At 38.7% G+C, this 19,416-nt stretch overlaps 1 protein-coding gene across 11 annotated transcripts in view; it reads left to right on the top strand.

The window, feature by feature from the left end:
• Positions 1-19,416, top strand: part of MBNL2 (muscleblind like splicing regulator 2) — a 165,096-nt gene that overhangs the window by 120,492 nt on the left and 25,188 nt on the right. For 5 of the 11 annotated variants that reach the window (XM_090023252.1, XM_090023222.1, XM_090023262.1 and 2 more), the window contains 6 exons: positions 913-1,113; positions 2,956-3,219; positions 9,964-10,017; positions 10,639-10,792; positions 14,264-14,299; positions 15,674-15,768. In XM_090023252.1, the coding sequence (XP_089879378.1) occupies positions 913-1,113; positions 2,956-3,219; positions 9,964-10,017; positions 10,639-10,792; positions 14,264-14,299; positions 15,674-15,768 (804 nt within the window). The remainder of the gene's footprint in view (positions 1-912; positions 1,114-2,955; positions 3,220-9,963; positions 10,018-10,638; positions 10,793-14,263; positions 14,300-15,673; positions 15,769-19,416) is intronic. The other 6 variants (XM_090023290.1, XM_090023281.1, XM_090023316.1 and 3 more) reach the window with 6 other exon arrangements.

Here is a 19,416-nt window from a genome sequence, read left to right as displayed (position 1 = left end):
CTTCACTGCTAGGGCCTCTATCTGCCCTCCACCCCTTCTCTCACAGACTTACATGCGGGGTGGGGTGCCCCCAAATAATTTTTTCACCCTCCACCTTGATCTCCCCACACCCCCTCTTTTCTCCCCACAGACTTACTGGGGGCAGGGGCACGGTAGAATCGTGGGTTGCTTTTTAATTCAAAAAGTGATCTCCTGCTTAAAAAGGTTGGAAACCATTACTCTAAAGTATCTACTCTTGCCATTGTTAGAGACAACATACTGGGATCGATGGACCATTCGTCTGACCTAGTACGGCACTTACATTTTTATGACTTACCTCTGTTCTGCCAGCTGTCAACCTGAGAAAAAAACATAACTAATGGGTCCTGTTTATGGTCATAATATTTGGTCCAATTGCCAGAGGTGACAACTTAATATTGTATAAACATGGCACAGTCCAAGTTTTTGATGTCACTGCCATACTAAACTAAAATTGTATACAATAACCAAAGACAACATGCGAATTGATAACAGTAACATGCCAGAGTGTTTAGTTTACATACTGTTATTATAAGCACGGGCTTAATGTATGGAATGGCATTTCACTTATAAAATTCAATGCTGAGAAAAATATCAGGTTTTTCAAAGAAAGGTAGAGCTAGAGAAACAACAGTAGGTCAAAGTTGCCCTTTATTTTAGGTGTATAAATAAACATGACCTGTAAGCTGGTCCTCAGTGAAGTTCACCCAGCTTCAAATTTCACTTTGTAGAAATGCAGTGCAAATTTTGTTTACTCTTTATGATCTGATTAAGAAAATGAGTAAAACCTAGAGAGAACGTGCAGAACACTGTAACTAAGTTCTGTGATTTTTTTTTTAAGTCTTAGTGTAAAATCACATTCATTGTTCATCTCATTGTGTTTCCATTTTGCAGCCTACGTTTCCAGTAGGTCCAACAATAGGAACGAACACAGCTATTAGTTTTGCTCCTTATATAACACCAGTAACACCTGGAGTTGGGTTAGTTCCTACTGAAATCCTACCCACGCCACCTGTAATTGTTCCTGGAAGTCCACCTGTCTCAGTCCCTGGTTCAACTGCTACTCAGAAACTCCTCAGGACTGATAAACTGGAGGTACTACAAACCGCGTTGTGATTGGAAATGCAATTCTCTGCTATTTTTATATGTAAGAGCGTTGAAAAAGATTAATTGCTTTTAGAACTGTTTTCTGCCAAAAACCTAAACTGCTGTTATTGCAAATGCAGGATATGAACTTGCATTTAGTGGAAATGGTACTATCATGTTTGTGTATTTTAAATAAAATTAAGTCAACATGTTATAAAATTGACTATTCAGACTTAATTTGTCTAATAAACATTGAAAGTAACACATATTTGTTATTTTTTTAAAATGCCTCTTAATCTTGGTGAATTTCTTTACAGAGAAATTAACAGGCACATAAGATTTATACCCATAATATCATGTGCACTACTTTACAACGTTTTAATCTGATAAGGAAATATCTGTAGGTTCTAAAGGCCAATTTGTCTCTAGTATTAACTCAGCCTTAAGAAATTGCACTCTATAAATTTCTAAAATAGGAATTGTGTAGTTGACCACAAATGGGCAAACTCCACACATATGCATTGAACCCAGGAAGGCTCTACATGTACTTGTGGCTATTTCCATGTTCAGCCAGTTTAGAGCACTGGGGTCTTAGAAGTCTACAATCTGTATGTCAGGTTCAGATAACTAGTAATATGGCCCCAGCAGGAAGGTACTTCTCTGAAAATGGGAACTTAAATATTCAGGTTAAAAGAAATCAGATCTGTCTCAGTGATTTGATTTTTGGTTTTGGTTTTTAAAGAACAGAAGCATTAGTTTTGTTTTATGGTCCTGCAGAACACAGTGAGATTGATCCCAAATCTTCTCTATGGTATATAAGAGCAGGGCTTGACAACATGTTCCAGTGGTGGGCCAGAATGACCCAGGTCAGATCAAAGGCTGGCTGGTAGGAGCAGCTGCTGCCACCCCTATCTCCACCCCCATTTCTCACTTGCAGTGTACACACATTCAGATATTCTGTGAGGATTATCTCAGGTTGGTTCTCCTAGTAGCAGAGCTTACCCAGAGCTGTGTGTGGCTCTGAGAATGGAGAATATTTGAGGCTCTGAGAATGGAGAGCTTGTAGTGCTGACACCATGCAGCCAGGGCAGGGGTGTGTGCACACATCTCAACAGGCAATGCTAGCTCCCTTAGTCTGCCAGACAACTAATGGCATCAGTAAATAAGGCAGCCCTGACAGGCTGACCCAGACTACCCATGGTCAGCCTGTTTATTCCCAGGTTATTTTCCTCCTGGAGTGGTAATTTTTTGCGAAAAATCCTGAACACCTATACATACACTCATGATTTCTACTGGGAGAGTAATGACTCTCCTAGGAAAAACAGAATGTCTGTATGAGGTCACTGTGACCAAACTGCCTGGCTGCAGCGCAACACAGTGCGTTGGGGGCAAAGCCTTCCACTGCCCTAAGTTGCCATTCTCTCTATTAGAGGAACACTTCTTCTGTCAATACAATCGGACTGATACAAGCAAGACCAGAATGGAACCAGATATTTTGCGCTTCTTAATTGGCTTCTCTGGAGCAAATAATTAACAACACTACTCCCAGAGGTTTAATGTTGGGAAACAAGCAGAGAGGTTTGGGGACGACTTGGTTCTTTGTGCATTCAATTTATATTATGAAGTGACACAGCTGTCATTTCAATATAAATAAAAGCAAGCAAACATTTTAAAAACATAAGCTAAAAACTGGTTAGGTCCCACCACCCCAGGAATTTTAAATGATTACAAACAGAATGTGAAAAACAGAGTGGAAATCACAGTAAAATAGAGTCATATGGGTTTTTATATATATATAAGCAACAGTTATCAGGCATCCACTATCAGTAATAAGTATTGTTTTGCACATAGGTATGCAGGGAGTTCCAGCGAGGAAACTGTGCGCGCGGAGAGACTGATTGCCGCTTTGCACATCCTGCAGACAGCACAATGATTGACACAAATGACAACACTGTAACCGTTTGTATGGATTATATAAAAGGTCGTTGCATGAGGGAGAAATGCAAATATTTTCACCCTCCTGCACATTTGCAGGCCAAAATCAAAGCTGCTCAACACCAAGCCAACCAGGCTGCAGTGGCAGCTCAAGCGGCTGCTGCAGCTGCTACAGTGATGGTAAGTGCTAGAATATATGGCTGATTTTTTCATAAACTTCTTAATTGTGGTTTGACGTCAAGCAGTAGCATTTTTTAGGAGGCTGTTAAATTTTACATTCTTCATAAAAGTTGAGAAATTATAAAATTATTACTATTGCTTTAGGGAAATGAAAAAATTACCTTTTGTTTTTCCCTCAATAATTTCAGAACAATATTTATGTCCTTTGAGTACAGTGAAGCAGTTAGACAGTTTCTGCTGCCTTTGCTCTCTCTCTCTCAATTATATGCTAAATTTGCTTCCTAACATTTCTTGATGAAACATAAAACTGGTGAAATTGAAATGGTCCACGGAAAATATGTAAACCTGTGCTGTGTTAGCTCCTTGCTGGCAGAAACCCAATGTGAAAATTAGGGAATGAGAATTAAAGAAAAAACAATTTTGTGCCTGAAGTGTAGGCCATAGATAAGAGACCCGGGCTTTTTTGTTTTCAGTTTCCCCACTAACTTACTCTAGTGTCCTGGGCACTGTGCCTCAGTTTCTCCATTAGTAAAATGAGAATAGTGAGATTTCAGTCATTAGTTTTTTCAGACATTGAGAGACTATTCTGTGAATGCTATGATAAAACCTATATCGAAAATCACATCAAGTAAGGTTTTTTAAAAAAAGTTGTTTTCAGGTGCTTCAAGTATCTTTGTTTTAAAATATGGCTGACACTTGCTAGCAAAAATTCCACAGAAGTGAATAAATAAGGCTTGCAAGATTTTATTCTGGGGACAGAAGTACAGTCAGTACAGATCAAAGAAGCATTGTCCTAACTCCTGGCACTGAAAGAATAATGACACAGATGTGACTTGTGGATAGTGCATACAACAGTTATAGACAATACAGTTACTCTGAGAATAAGAAGCCTACCAAAAACAAGTACAGTACAGTATATAACGATCATAGGCTATTGTATCTCAGAAATAAATAGAGACCAGACGTTCCAGGGACAAAGAGTGAGTTTCTTTCAAATATGACTACTGAAAGAATTAAGACTTCCAAACACAAGAAAACAGCAGAAGACAATTTCCTTCAAATTAGTATTTTCTCTTGTCATATGAAAATTTTAGTTAAACCTAGAGAGCTACCTGGAATTAAAAAGGCATGAGATTTTTGCAGTAGCACTTCTGCAACATGCAAAATTCATCTTGTGTTTAGAAAAAGTAATAAGATAAGCAAAAGCACATTTTTTCCTGAATCTAAGGAATCATAGGATATGTTTTCTGTGATTCAAATAAGCCATATTAGAAATTTTGAGATCCTAAGATTCAGGACTACGTGGAGAATCTTTAGAAACACAGGGCTGAATTACATGGCCTCTGCCACTACAATGGGAGAAGGCAGAGGCCATGTAACTGAGAGGCTGTGTAGATCCCTTCCACTGAAAATTATATTCATGAGCTTTAATCGGATATTTAGATTCCCCAGAGTAACAGTACAAGCAAAAAAAACAAAAAAAACCATTCTTCATTTCAGTCATTTTTATTTAATACAAATCTAGAACAAAGGAACCCATCAGGTAAAATAAGTGGGATCATATCTCCACTGACATAAATAATATAGGGAATGACAAAGAAAAGCAATAGCTAATGCATTCTAAATAAGAGTCCCAAAATATTCAAGGGAAATTGTTCAGAAGTAGCCACTGGAAATCTCTGGTTGTTCTTTGTAAAAGACAAACAAAGATCTTTAACCAAACACATTCTGCTTCCAGACTGATTCTCAACTTGAAATTATGACTTGAGAAGAGAAAATTGTGACATATTGTAGTGGTTGGGCAGGGATACAGGTCAAAGCCCCCCTCTACACATGCAGATAAAGACATGATGGGATCTAATGCACGATCCACACAGTTCCACTTCCTGCCACACACGAATGGCAGGAGATGTGATTGTGTGATCACACTTTAGATCCCATGACATCCTATTGCATATATCAGCAAGAAGCAGGCTTACATGTCTGAGAGCTGCCTCTGCTGACAGAGCTCCCACCCACAGGGACAACATGCAGCTAGTACCATCATGCAGCTGACAGGACTCTCAATCCTGGCTGTGCCCCACCTGCAGATGGGGCTGAAAGTCCCTGCAGCTGACAGGTCTTTTCATCCCAGCTGCACCGCACATAGCTGGCACCAAGAGTCCTCATACCTGATGGGCCTCTTGGCCCCACCTGCATATTTGGTACAGCTGGAGTGCCATCAGCTGCGGGACTTTCAGTCCCAGCAGCCATGGAGGGAGCACTGCTGTAGTCTCCTACCCCCAGGGATGCATAGGGTGCCCTTCATCTGGGAGACCACAGCAGCTGCAGTCTTCTAGCTGTGGGGTCCATGGAGCAATAGTTGGGAGATCGCAGCAGCCTCGATCTCCCAGCCACTGCCTGGAGCACCCTGCTGCTGAGAGATCTCAGTGGCTGCAGTCTCCCAGCCCCAGGTGTGTGATGAGCACCCCAGCAGCTGGAAGATCACAACAGCTGTGCTCTCCCAGCTGCAGACTGCCTACACATGCAAATCAAAGCCAGATAGAAACCAGCTATACAGCTATTACATGTTTTCAAGCATTAACTTTATAGATGTTTGAACCTTTTTAAGGTGCAATAGTTCATAGATTTTAGAGCTGGAAGGGACCTTGGAAGTTCATCAAGTCCAGCTCCCTGCCCAAACAGGAAGTCAGCAAGGGTCATAAGATCCCCGCAAGATAGACATCCAAATGTCTCTTGAAGGCGTTCAAAGTAAGTGCTTGAACCACCTCCGGTGACAATCTATTCCAAACCTTGGGGGCTCGGACAGTAAAGAAGTTCTTCGTTATGTCCAGCCTGAAACGGTCATGGAAGTGTTTGTGACCATTCAATCTTGCCATGCTTTGGGGTGCTCTGGTGAACAGATGTTCCCCCAGATCCTGATGAGCACCCTTGATAAACTTATAGGTGTCCACCAGTTCACCCCTGAGCCTGCACTTTTCCAGGCTCAAGAGTTCCATAGCTCTGAGCCTCTTATTGTAAGGTCTGTTTTCCTGACCTCTGATCATGTGCATGGCTCTCCTTTGGACTCTCTCAAGCTTCTCCACGTCTAAATGTATTGCACAATTAAGGTAACTGCATAATAGATACAACATATAGAGGGATCCAAAGAATCTCAGGTCCTTGAGGCTTAGATCACTCAAGGCCTCCTATTATTACTAAAGGAATGGATTATTTTGCAAACTTCACTTTTCATAAAAGTTCAAATACAACGTACTTTTTTTTCCTTTTGCTGTAGAACGTGCCTGAAGTACATCTTCAGCAGTGTTGGTCCTTTTCTAACTTCTCAAAGCTCTTAATAACCAGCCCTCAGGCACATTTTGCAGTAACTTAAAAACTGCAGTTCCTTAATTATACTGTGTGGATCACTGATGGCTTATGCAGTAACTTCATTTCCTTGTCTTCTCATTTCCTAGTCCCCAGTTGTCATAGTTGCCAGAAGGAAGCAATCATAATTGTGACAGGAGGAAAGTGGTCTAGTGAATTCCATCTACTGAGATGTAGTTCACATTATTTTAGGACATGGGTTGGCATCCTCCAACCTCCAGACAAAATCTGTCCCTCAGAGTCATTTTAATCCAGTCCATAGAGACGGGAGGCTTCACTGATGTTTTGGTGGAGGCTGGAGGGGAGACTTAAGCAGTGTTTCAGCAGTGGGGTGGTTTCTCTGGGCAGCCAGGAGCAGCTATGACAGCAGCACTGCACAGGGGGACTTCTAGCTGCAGCTGCAGTGGCACAGGCCTGGTTGGAAGCAACTCAGGCTTGAAGCTAAGCTCCATCAAAGCAACCCTGTGCTCCAAAAATTTTGGAAAACCTCTGTGTAAGGACATTGCTTGTGGCCTCTCAGAAAAACAAACTAAAAACCTTACATTTATAAGTTTGTGTAAACAGAGAAGTCTTGACCAAAATGCATGCCTCAAGAACAAGGAAAGAGATCCCCCCAGGGTAAATGTATGTTACCGTGCAGTAGCACGTAGGAGCTGCTAAAATCCCATGGTTTGACTGAGGAAAATTTCTTCGGCACAGGCAGTGGATAGGGCATTAGTGTTTGGTAGGTAATCACTGACAGGCCTAGTGAAAGAAAGGCATTTGATAGGTTAAAATATTGAAAGGAAAATTGCTTGGTGAACAGTGCTCTAAAGAGAGCTTTGAGAGTTGAGGAGAAATTGACAAGACATATGAAGATAGGGAGGAAGGGTAGATCCAAAATGAATTCTCGGGAAAATTGGGGGAGGTGGCTTTAAAGAAGCAAGAGCTGACTCCTAGAAAAAAAGATAGTGTTAATACAGGGAGCCTTGAAATTGAGGACTAGGAAGTAGAAGGAAGGGAAGGACTAACAAAGATTAGAAAACAGGAGTTTACAATGGAACAAGCAAATTGAGGCCTTTGTAGAACAGATGTGTGTCTGAGTTGGGAGGGAGGGAAGAGGGCAAGAGGTGAAGATGCGGAAGTCATAAAGATAGTTGATGACCCTGTGAAAGTAGGTAAGATCTGTATCTGGATGATGATAGTAATGGGGAGAGTACCTTCAACTCTCACACTCAAATGGAAATTTGGGGCATTATCACTTCAGAGAATTGAATCCAGCCTTTATGCTTCACATTTGAATATATTTTCCTCCATAATAGTCTCAGGGTAATTTTACAAAGGTGCATGGGCACTGTTAGACATTTTACAGAGGGGAGAGTTGAGGGAGTGATCAGCGTTGTTGGACATATTGAGGTTGATGGAAACAGACAGACGTCGCATAGGCAGGTCATGAATGACCTTAGAAAGAACAGATACCACAGAGCAGAGGAATGAGCTAAAGGAGAGAATAAGTCAGTAGGAAGTCTTAATGCATTTGCAGGTGAAAGGGAGAAAGCAGCATATGAGGTGATAATTGGAAAAACAGAAAATGAAATTGGGAAAGGTGTTTTTAAGAAGCAATAGCTATCTTGCAAATTATTCATATTGTCATTGACCCAGTTCTGTGAAGGTACTTTGTTTTAAGCATGGTGCATCAGTGGTTCTCAACTAGAGTGTGGCAGCACCCTTGGGTGCCACGGCAGCAGCAGCCAAGTAAAACTGCCTCACACACTACTTCTACATTAGGTCTCTCTGATCAGCCTAAAGCAGACAGAAAAGCTGCCTTGTATTGTGTAGCCCTTACTGGTCTAGAATCCCATATATTCCTCCCAGAAATAGAGGCATGGGTGAAGCTGTCCTGCCCATGTCTGTTTCTAAGAGGAGCGTGGTGGAGATGGACCAGGAAGGGCAACATAGTAGGAGTCAGCACTACTGTCTCCATTAGGTCAATTAGAGAGCCCTAATGCAGAAGAACATGCATGTGGTATAGCCTTTCTTGGGCTGGTAGTACTGAAAGTCTGTGGGGTAGTTTCATCTGGAGGTAGCAGAACCTGGCTGAGAAGGGCTAAGGTAAACTGAGGCAGCGCCAACAGTGGTTCTCAGCCAGGGGGACCGCCACATTCAAAATAATTGTGGTAGGTGCCATGACCTGGGTAAGGTTGAGAACCACTGTAGTACTTGCTCAATACTTTGTCCTCCTTTTTCATTTTTATTGGTTGCAGGGAATGTCCAAGATGGAGACAGGGTGAATATTAATTTCTCTTGTAGACACTGGGAAGCTGACTATCATCATGAGTGCAAAAATGGATTTGATTTATGACCAAACCTTCCTCTCCATATGTTTTCTTGAAGCCTAATTTAAATCACAAAACATTTAATTTAAAGTTAAGCTAAATTTTCTGTCAGAATAGTATCAAATTGGCCCTTGTTTAATTTTATGCAAATGCCGTTATTTAAATATTACTTATTTTGCTTAAATAAATAAAGTTATATTTAAATATTTGAAGAATTACTGCCATGATTCCTGTTCTAATTACTGGCTGTGTTCCCTTATTGACAAGTACTATTTTATATCATTACCTAGTTTTGAAGTTAGTATTAAAATTGATCAGAAAACTTAGTGTTCCTTTAAAAAGGGCTTTTTCTTAATGTATTGTGGTAAGTTAAAAGCAGATGTCTGCTTTATGGTTCCAGCTGCAGTAAAATACAAGGAATTGATGATAAGTTAGTGATTAGACTTAACATTCATTAACCCTGTATTTGAAAAAGAAAAACACTTTGTACTTGATCCCAAAGTCTATTGAAATGTACATTTTAATAATTAAGACATAAATCCTGCAAATGGTTACACATGTGAGTAGTCCTATTAAAATATTAAATTCTTACTATTGCTTTGTATTTAAAATTTTAGTATTGAAAAAATATTTATGCTTTTTAATCTGATGTAACTAACTTATCAGAAATCCTTGTAAAAAATCCTTAAAACTTATGCATTTCTGTGAAGTTATAAAATGCTTAATAGTGTCTGCAAGCTGCTATTTTACTTAACTTTCCTGAATTTCAAACATCTATATTTTACTCTCTTATATGCTTTTAACTAAGGTATAGTAGATGCATTTTTGCTTCAGTACTAATTCAAGGTGTAATATTCATTTCTTTAGAAAACATTTTTGTTGTTGTGCATGCCTAGTGTTTTGTATGTTGTATATTGCATTCAGAATATTTTTTTCCTTCTCACCTATCCACAATGCAATGCCGTTCCCATGATGCACCTCTGCTTGCTGTTTACCTGTATGTTAATTCGCTTGACTCCCATTGGCCCACTGCCATCATGTGCTCGCTGCCTGTTATTAAAAGACTCAGTCGACTGCCAAAGCAATGAAGCGACCTCTCGAAGCAACTGTAGACCTGGTACTTTGACCTTTCACCTTTTGCTTTGCATGTAGCTTTTCAGAGAAGCAACTAATGAAATTTTTATTGCTTTTTTTAAAACATCAATTGAAAAATATATTATTAATTTACAGAAAATTCAGTACTGTATTTATCCATCTCATTCCATACATAATAAATGCAAACAATTTAGTTTTTTCCTAACATGGTTTCATTTAAAAATCATGAAGTTGAAATGAGATAAAACTGCTTTTGTAATAAAAATGCGTAACGTAATTCATTATTGCATTTAATAATTGGAAGATTATTTAGCTAAAAGAAATACTTGGCAATGAAACACAAGTGGTTTTTTCTCCCTAGAATTTTTTAAACCCTGTTTAAAGGAAATGCCATTTTTGTTGCTTTAAAGGCCTTTCTTTTCAGTAGTTGTGATGCTACAGTTTTAGGTTAATAGTACCATGCTTTTGCTATCAATAACAAAATACCACTCATTTTACATTGCAATGCTTTGGGTTAAGGTGCATGGCAAGGCATCTGTAACTGCTTTTTTAAAAAGTATATTACATAATTTTATTGAATTGTACATGAACAAAAGATATGTCTTTAAAATACTTCAAATTAAATTGAATTCTTTATTTGCAGGCCTTTCCTCCCGGTGTTCTTCATCCATTACCAAAGAGACAAGCACTTGAAAAAAACAATGGTGCCAGTGCGGTTTTTAATCCCAGTGTCTTGCACTATCAACAGGCGCTTGCCAATGCACAGTTGCAGCAACACGCAGCATTTATTCCAACAGGTATGTTGCATTTACACAAAAAAGAGTCTTCTTTTGATGTTCTCCACATAACACAGTTTCTATCACTTGTACACACTGTTTTATCACACTTAGTATACTCTGTTGTGTCCTCTGCTCCTTATCCCACTCAGGATACAGTGTTCACAGATATTGACAGTAAATTATATACAGAATATTAGGATTCACAAGGTAATTTTACCATGACACTAAATTAGTATTTTTCTTTTATTCAATTGTTGTCCCTATTTTATATGTACAGCATAGCACTTCTCATCTGTATTAAATCAGTTGCATTTTAGCTCCATCAACCAGAGCTGTGCTGCAGTGGGCGGGGAGGAGGAACATCATAGAAGCCATGGAATGGAGGCATAGTTTCAGAAATGCTTCAGGAACAACACTAAGATCCCCTGCTCTCTGGGCATATCTTGTATTTCCACTTTTGCTGCATACACCACTTTCCCCCTCCTAAACTAGAATGGTAAACTTCTGCATGGGAGCATGATGGGATTATAATGCACCTTATATCTGCATTAAACAATTCTGTAATGAGGGGGTTTTTTTTCCATTTTCTTTGTCACTTAATTTTGTGACCCAAAACTCCCCCATATTTTGTGACTAATACTTGTTGCTGGAATTCTTGTAAGTGTTTCAGCTGTAGTGGAATAGTAGCGGTTTAACAACTACTGTTGTTCAAAACTCAAGAAAACTAGACCATCCGTCCATAGTGCACCATGCCTAACATCCTGAACTCAAACAGGTGGTGTCGATACCTCTTTTTACCCCTTTTAAAGAAGAGGAAATATGCAACTTTATTGTAAGCCTTGGGATAAATTGAACCGGTGCAATACAGTTCTCTAAGTTATGGAAAAAGAGTAGTATCTAATGGTAAAATACATAGTGCAGTGCATTAAAGAACATAATTCCAGTTTGTTTTCAACTCTGAATTTTCAGGATGATTTAAAACATTTCAATTTTTCCTTCAGTAAATGCATTTTCTAGTTGTGAATGCATTCATTAACCTCTTACCATGTTCTTTAAGTATATAGCAATACTCTTGAATTAAACAAGAGAGAGAATTCAGGATTTGCCAATTTCTTGTTATAGAGTATAATTAACAATATATATCTTTTTTTTAAATAAAAGCAAAAATCACATGGACTTCAATGGAAAAATTTGCCTGTGCTCAGAACTGAATAAAAACATGGTAAAAACTTTGGAATCTGGCCCTGCGTTTGGGGGAGGAAAAAAAAAGCTTAAAGATATTTATTTTATGCAAATATTTTAGTATATTGCCCCACTTGAATCTTGCAAAGAGCTTCCAAAATCTTGTGCCATTTCTGCTAAGATCCATGAATATTTTGCACCTTGCAAGTATAGTAGAAAATGAGCTGATTTTTGTGGCAAAGTTTTAAGGAATTGGCAAGCCTACCTAATTATTGAGAAATAAATGCTGGACTATCCAGTGTAAGAAGTATCCAAGAGTCTCAGCAAATTTACTGAAAATCACAACCAAAAGCCCTTGTGGTGAGATGTTCATTGTTCCTACTCTTAGGCACTGACTTTCAGAGCTTATCACCACTGTATATAATTACCATAGGACTTAAAATAACCTTGGAAAATACAGTAATTTAAAAATGCTTCAGTGAAATAGCACTTGGATATTTTCCAAATTTAGAATTCTTGTTTCCTTAAGCAGCTTATTTCACGTGCTGTTTCTCTTCGGTTCTGTTTTTGGCTAATACACGGTTTGTTATAAAAATAGCTCATAATTAAGTGACAGATTTCTTATTTTAAACTTATGATGTAAGGGATGTGGTTCTTTTTGCCAAACTCTAAGGGCCAGATTGTTGTCCAGTCCCAATACAGATGCACAAAAAAGGAAGAGGTACATGGAGTCTTTCATCCTCAGTCATAGTACATCAGGTCAAGCAACCTTGCTCACAGGGAGCATGAGAAATCAACCCATCCAGCATCACTGACATTACTGGGGTGGAGAGAAGGGGACAGGAATAATGAAGTAAGCCAGGGAACACATCTTTGCAGTTAGTCAGTAGAACAACCTTTCATGGGTGATGGGGCATACTGCATCTGTGATTATTACACTCCCCATGGAGTCCAGGAGGAACTGTGCCTTCTTGAATTTGTTGGGCCTAAATACATCCACACCACCCCTGTATGAAGAGCTGTACACATGTTGATTTGAAATGATAAACCAACATATTCTGAAACTGTGTAATTTCTAAATGTGTGTTAGACAAGTTAAGTCTAAGACCAGGTTTTGTTGATTGAATATATGGAACACTGATAAATTGTCTTGTAAAACTCCTCTGCCTTTCCAAATCAATGACTCCCTAATAAAAGGTGCAGGGCTTGATTTAGCACAGTTTATCTCCAGTTTTTTGCACTTTAGCTCTGTAAGTCAGTATGATTACCATCACCACTTCCTATTCTTTGGTGAGTGATCTTAAAAGGCACAGAATTTTTTCTTCAAATGATGTGTAGTAGAACTTTTGTGAGGACTAGAAGAGGAAAGTTATATTTCTTTTAATATAAGGTCATTCATAGTTACTCATTTGTCATTTATGAAAAATAAACAAAATGTTGGGATGATCAGACAGTACTTTGGCAAAATTAATCTGCCCTATGTCCTCTACATGCAGTAACTGCCTAATGGTTTGTGTACATGACACTTTGTTTCTATTCCTCTGTACTCCTCATGCTCCCTTATAGGCATTGTGAACTTGCCAAAAAGGCCTATGGGAAGGTTGGCTTTTGTTTGTTGGTGTTTTTTTCCACTAGGCTTTGCAGAAAGGATATAGGTGAAATGGCACAAAGGCTAAACTGAGTTCTAGAAACAGTCCTTCCACAGCACAGTTGAGGCACATTGCAGGGGAATTTGGCACATTCTTTGGCTATGTTCAGTTTACAGTTCCATTATTGCAATATTTTTGTTATTAAAAATAACATCCAAAGTTACTCTTTTACAAATGTGCACATTAAGATTAAACCTAAACTTATTAACAGCTCCAAAGAGTATTAATGGAAAAGTGTATTTCACTTACATTTTTTCTCTGCTGTGTATAAGAAAAAATAATAAGCATTGGTCTGTATAGCCAGCATAATTCTGGTTTTCGCTGCTCAGTAGACTTAAGCGGCCATTACATAATGCAATATTTGATCAGGACTAAAAATACTGTTGCAAATAAGATTAAGTGAAAGAAGTTTATGAAACATAGTCGCATATATGCACATAGAAACACACAAGATGTTTGTATGGTAACTAATAGTATTTTAAGAAAAAAATATTTCAGTTCACTTTGTAAACAAAACTATGAATGACCTTAATGTTCAGTTTAACTAACTAACTTATCCTTGGGTATGCTTGAATCTCACTTTGAATGTTAACTCTAAACAGCTAACCTGTTTCTTCCCTTTATTCACTTTTTCCACCGATCATTGCATGACACACAGGGTCAGTTTTGTGCATGACACCCGCTACCAGTATTGGTAGGTTCCAAATTTCTTTATTGATCTCTTTTATACTGTGTTCTGTACCTTCAGCTGTTTGGAAAATCATAAATATGACTTAGACAAGTACTTGATTTAAAGGTTTATTTGTCCTTTTGGTTGAGTTTGTAGGATTTTAGATTTATTTGTAGATGAAATTTGCCGTTTAGATAGATATGACATCACCTGCTATAAAAACTACACTGCAAAAGCATAAAATCATAAATTCAAATCTGCTTTTCAGTTTTTAAGAATTTTATTTATATATTTTATATTATCTAGTATTATAAATTTTGGAAAAGCAAGCTAATTTCATCAGTGTTTTAAAGTTTCATAGTGGTGTGCCTATTTCTCCTTTTTGCTGTGTGTTAGAAAGTTTTATCAGAGTTTCCCAGAAACACACTTAATACTGGTATATAGTGTTGAGCAAGTGACCTAGGTTCTGAATTATATTCTCTCTTAATTATATTTTTGTGTTGAAAATGAGGGTGTGTTAGCACAGACCCCAATTCACATGAATAACCCTTATTCAAGTTGATAGTCTCATTGATTCTAATGGAATGACTCAACTGAGTTTTTGCTGCTCCTGTGAGGGGTTATTCAAGAGCAGTCTTTAAAGAATATCAGATTAATAGTCTCCAATGCACACATTACTACACTTATCCTTAAAACAGTACAAAAATAAATTACCACAGAATCTGCTTTGCTCTTTTAGATCAAACAAATTAGTATTTAAATCAAGAAAATGATTTTAGTGCCACTGAGTTTTGCCTGAAAGCAGATGGTAATTTAACTCAGATAAAATTAGTTGTGCAGGGCTAATGGAACATAAATCTAGAAACAAAAATGGTATGTGTAAAGCAAGGTTGAAAATACACATTTAACCCATACTAGTGGTAAATGCAATTAATTAGTTTTTCTAATTCATATAAAATAAATTATTTTTTCCCTTTCAATATGAAATGAAAGAGCCAGCTTTTTAAAATCTTCCATGGAATAGTGGTGATAAAGATATTTTTTAAATAGTATTTTAGCAAATTGAACAATTTTATTTAACAAAATAAGCTATTTTGGTTGATACTTCCCACCTTGTCAAATTATTAAATATAATACCAGTAGTAATCACTTATTTTGTTTTTTTCTGGGAATCACTGATTATGTTGACAAACTTCCTTTAATTGTACTTGTAATAAGCTATTTTCCCTTTTTTATTTCTCTGCCACGCTTTCTTGCTTTGCATTGTGATTGCATGCCATCTGCTGGTTTAACCCATGATGGCTTGCTGCTCTGATATTCACCATGCCAAAATACCACTTCTATTACCATAATGCTACACCCTCCTGTTCATTGCTTCCATGGTTCCCCTCCTGAAAGTACCCATGATGCACAGCGCTACGTCCGCCACTGTCTCTGCAGCAACAACTCCTGCAACAAGTGTCCCCTTCGCCGCAACAGCCACAGCCAATCAGGTTTGCTCCTTTTAAAGCTTTCTTTCACAAATCCCAAACTCTAAATGAGTGCTGATATTTTTTTTTAAAAAAAATTCTCCTGGAGAATTTTTTTTCATGTTTACCCATCAAATTTTATTTTTAAGTAGTTTATAGCAAGTGTTTATGGACAGGTTGCACTTATTTAGAGTTAACATTTATTGCAAATAATGATGTAGCTACGTTTTGTGTTGCACTGTTTGTATCTAATATTGTGTAATTAACCCACTGAGTTAAAATCATTTCAGTAGTGGACTAAATATAAAGGTTTTTTATTAACTTCTGTTTTCAAAAAGAAAAAAAATCCTTAAAAGCAGGTTCAGATGTTTGTGCTTGTTAATGTATATTTTTCTCCATAATTCATGTTAGTGACTAACTCATTGTGTTCAACAAAAGTGACTGAAATCATGCGTGGATAAATTCAGCTGAAAAAAAAGCTTATAAAAAAAGAGAAAATAACTATTTCTAAAAGGATCAGTGAATGACTCAGATTTGTACTGTGAACATTCTCATCGAAGACTGTATTCCTTTTTCCACACTATATTTAAAAGGATGATGCCTTCAAATACAAAGTGGCATTTCCCCCTGAAAATATATATCAAATGCAGTTACAAGCAATCCCTAGTTTTACTGAAAGAGAAAAAAAAAGAGGGAAAATATTTCTTTTTTTCCCCCATTGGTCTTTAAGTGTTAAGTTCAGGAACACCTCAGTGGATGTGGGTCTGTTGCTGCTCCCAGTATGTGAACTGGGCATTGCATCTCAATCTGTAGAGACTACTTCTTTAATAACTACAGGTCCCCAGTTCAGGTCCTGTTGTGGCAGCCACAATGGTGGCCATTACACCACTTTGTGCTTTCGTCACTTTCACGGTATTATTAATGTGAGAGCTTGCATGCATATTCTTCCCCAGGCTTGGCAAGAGAGTGTTTACCAGTAACAGCAGCAATGAAAATAAAACTTTCCTCCTGAAGAGGAATGGGCAAAGGGAAAGTACAGGCTTGCTTGTCCTGAGCATGCTTCATTTTAGCCTTACCAAGTGACCTTTGTAAATCTAACGGAGAAGCAGAAGCATACACCAGATTTTATTTGTTTAAAAATGGAATTTAAAAAAAAGATCAGAATCTGTTCTTTAAAGGTGTTCTACCAGAAAATGAACATGAAAAAAATTACTCAATTTCAAAACAATTGAAGTCTGACAACATCAAAATAATAAAAAAGTTACCATGACAACTCGCATGTAATATTCTATGGCAAGTATACTATCTCTGAAATACAGCGTGTTTTCTTAAAAAAACAGAAAACTATATTGACTCTTCCTTAGTTTTTAGAAAAGATCAATGTTTCCAAAATAGTGCTGCTTATGCCATTAGCCTTTTGTTCTGAACAGCATCAGTTTGTATATTCCTTTCTGAAGTTTAAGGGTTTTTTTAGAGAAACATTGATATTTGTGTTGAAGGCTAATGTAACAAGCAAATCATGCATATAAAATTCAGTTCGTTTTCTAATATTCTCATTTCTTTTTGGAGGGTTTGGTAAGAGAGTGAATTAAGTTGCAACAGAAGTTGGTTTAAAAGTGTCTAGTGATTTCCATAGGGGCTTCCACCTGAGTAATTTAACACAGGGCTGTCCAACGGATTGTCCACAGGTCTATGTCACCCAAGAGCAGTTAACATACAGCCTGTGGGCTCCTGCATCTGTCTCTCCCACTGCTGTGAGGCATTAGAGAGCCCAGGGGAGACAAGGGTCCACATGTCACTGGCACTGCTTTTGGGGTGGGAAGAAAGATCACGGTGGGGGTGCTGCTATATATAGTCCATGTGGTATACATTCTGGGGGTTACATGACGGCACCATGTGCAAGCCCTAGCTGTTACCATAAACCCGGTACCATTTGGTCTTCTGAGAGACAGGCCTACAGTCCATCATCAGGACATCTTTGCATGCTTAGGCACAGGATTCAGGAGCTGTTATAATTCCCTTACTGATTACTCTTTTTGAACACGAAATGAAAATACAATCACATTTCCCAGTGATCCTGGATTCCCTCTTAGCAGGTAAGGTATTATAAAGACCCAAGTCAGAGTAAGAGATGAGACAGGTCTATAACCCAACCTTCTATTGATTACACCCTAGAGCAAAGAATAAGTATATATTACCTGCAACAGCACAATGCAGATTCTCACCTATACCAGGTGGGGGAGACGCAGGAGGGAGAAGGAAAGTGGTTTGCAGGTTGGCAGCAGGTTGTCTTCAATTTGCTGAGTCTTCCCAACATTCCACCCTGTTTACATCCAAATGTGGCTTATTTCAATCAGTATTCTGATTGGAGTTATTCAGATTTCTTTGATTCACTGAGACTTTGGGAACTGAACTGAACAAGCTTTTATGTGGACTTGGAAGGTGCCAATAAGCTGGGGCCTTTCTCTTTGTCAAAGGTACAGTTCTGGGCAACAGGACTTCTTACCTCTTTCCCTTACCATTTGATAATGCTACTTACATTGTTCTTTTTCTTTTTCTGTATGTAAATCAAAAATAAGGTTGTTTTCCCCAATCAGCATGAGGAAGGGGGAAGATAAAGCTACATCTTGGATTTGAGTACCAAGCCAGAGCAGGTAGCTGCTCAACTCTGTCTTCAGCTCTGGGCTCAAGGCTGAAGCCAGAGCTGAACCGGCAACTGCCCTGGCCAGAATGGCGCACTTCGCAGGGAAGGGGGCTGTGGCTAGGGGGAGCACAAGGGATACCACAGGGTACAGAGAGGGGGAACCTGCAGTCTTCCCCCCACCATGCCTGTGCCTGCTTCTCCCCCCCACCAGCTGTCTCCTACTATCCTTCTGCTGTGCTCCAACCCCAGCCTGGTCTGGCCAGGAGCTGCTACCACTTCTCCCTTGTCAGGTTAGGCTGGGGCCAGGCTGAAGCCATGCCTCAGAGGAGCACAGCCCTGGAGAAGCAGAGCTGTAATAAAAGGTGGGCAAGGAATCAGGGGCAGGCACAGTGTGAGAGTAGGGGGGCAGGCTGCAATGGGGTGCAAGGGATTGGGGAAGCAAGCATGAGGAGCAAGAGGCAGGGGGCAAGCATAGACATGGAGGGGCAGGCAGCAGGTGGGCATGTGGCAAAGGGTGCCTGGTGGGAAGGCAGTAGCGGAGGCAGGCAAAGGGAGATAAGGGGCAGGGGTTTGGCCTCTCACTCCCCACCACTGCTTCCCCTGCCACAGCAGTCAGGGGAGACAAGTATAAGATGTCCTTCCATTAACTAGATTCTATATGTAGAAAATTGTAACTAATTTATAAATTTCCATGTATAAAATCTAATTGTTGGATGAGTTGTCCTAAATTTGGAATTGTCTTGGATTTAAGTAAAAATGGTACTTTACTGACTAGGCCAGTTGAAACATCTGGAAAGGTTCACTCTGAAACAGGCTTTTTGGCCTGCTTTAGCCACATTCCTGGAATTTAGCATGAGTCCAGGAAGAGAGTAGCTAAGGCTGACAGGTCAACAAAGCCACATTATTATTATTCCAATAGGATCAAACAGTAAAACATCAGTTGTTACTTTTAGCTGTAGTTCCACATTTTTCCAAAAAGCAATTATTTAGTGGTCTAATATTAGTGGCTTAAAAAGATTCTCATTCTA

Source organism: Crocodylus siamensis, chromosome 1, assembly GCF_052110815.1.
Source record: "Crocodylus siamensis isolate JL-2025a chromosome 1, ASM5211081v1, whole genome shotgun sequence".
Taxonomy (NCBI): domain Eukaryota; kingdom Metazoa; phylum Chordata; order Crocodylia; family Crocodylidae; genus Crocodylus; species Crocodylus siamensis.
This window is presented reverse-complemented; position numbering and strand designations above follow the sequence as displayed.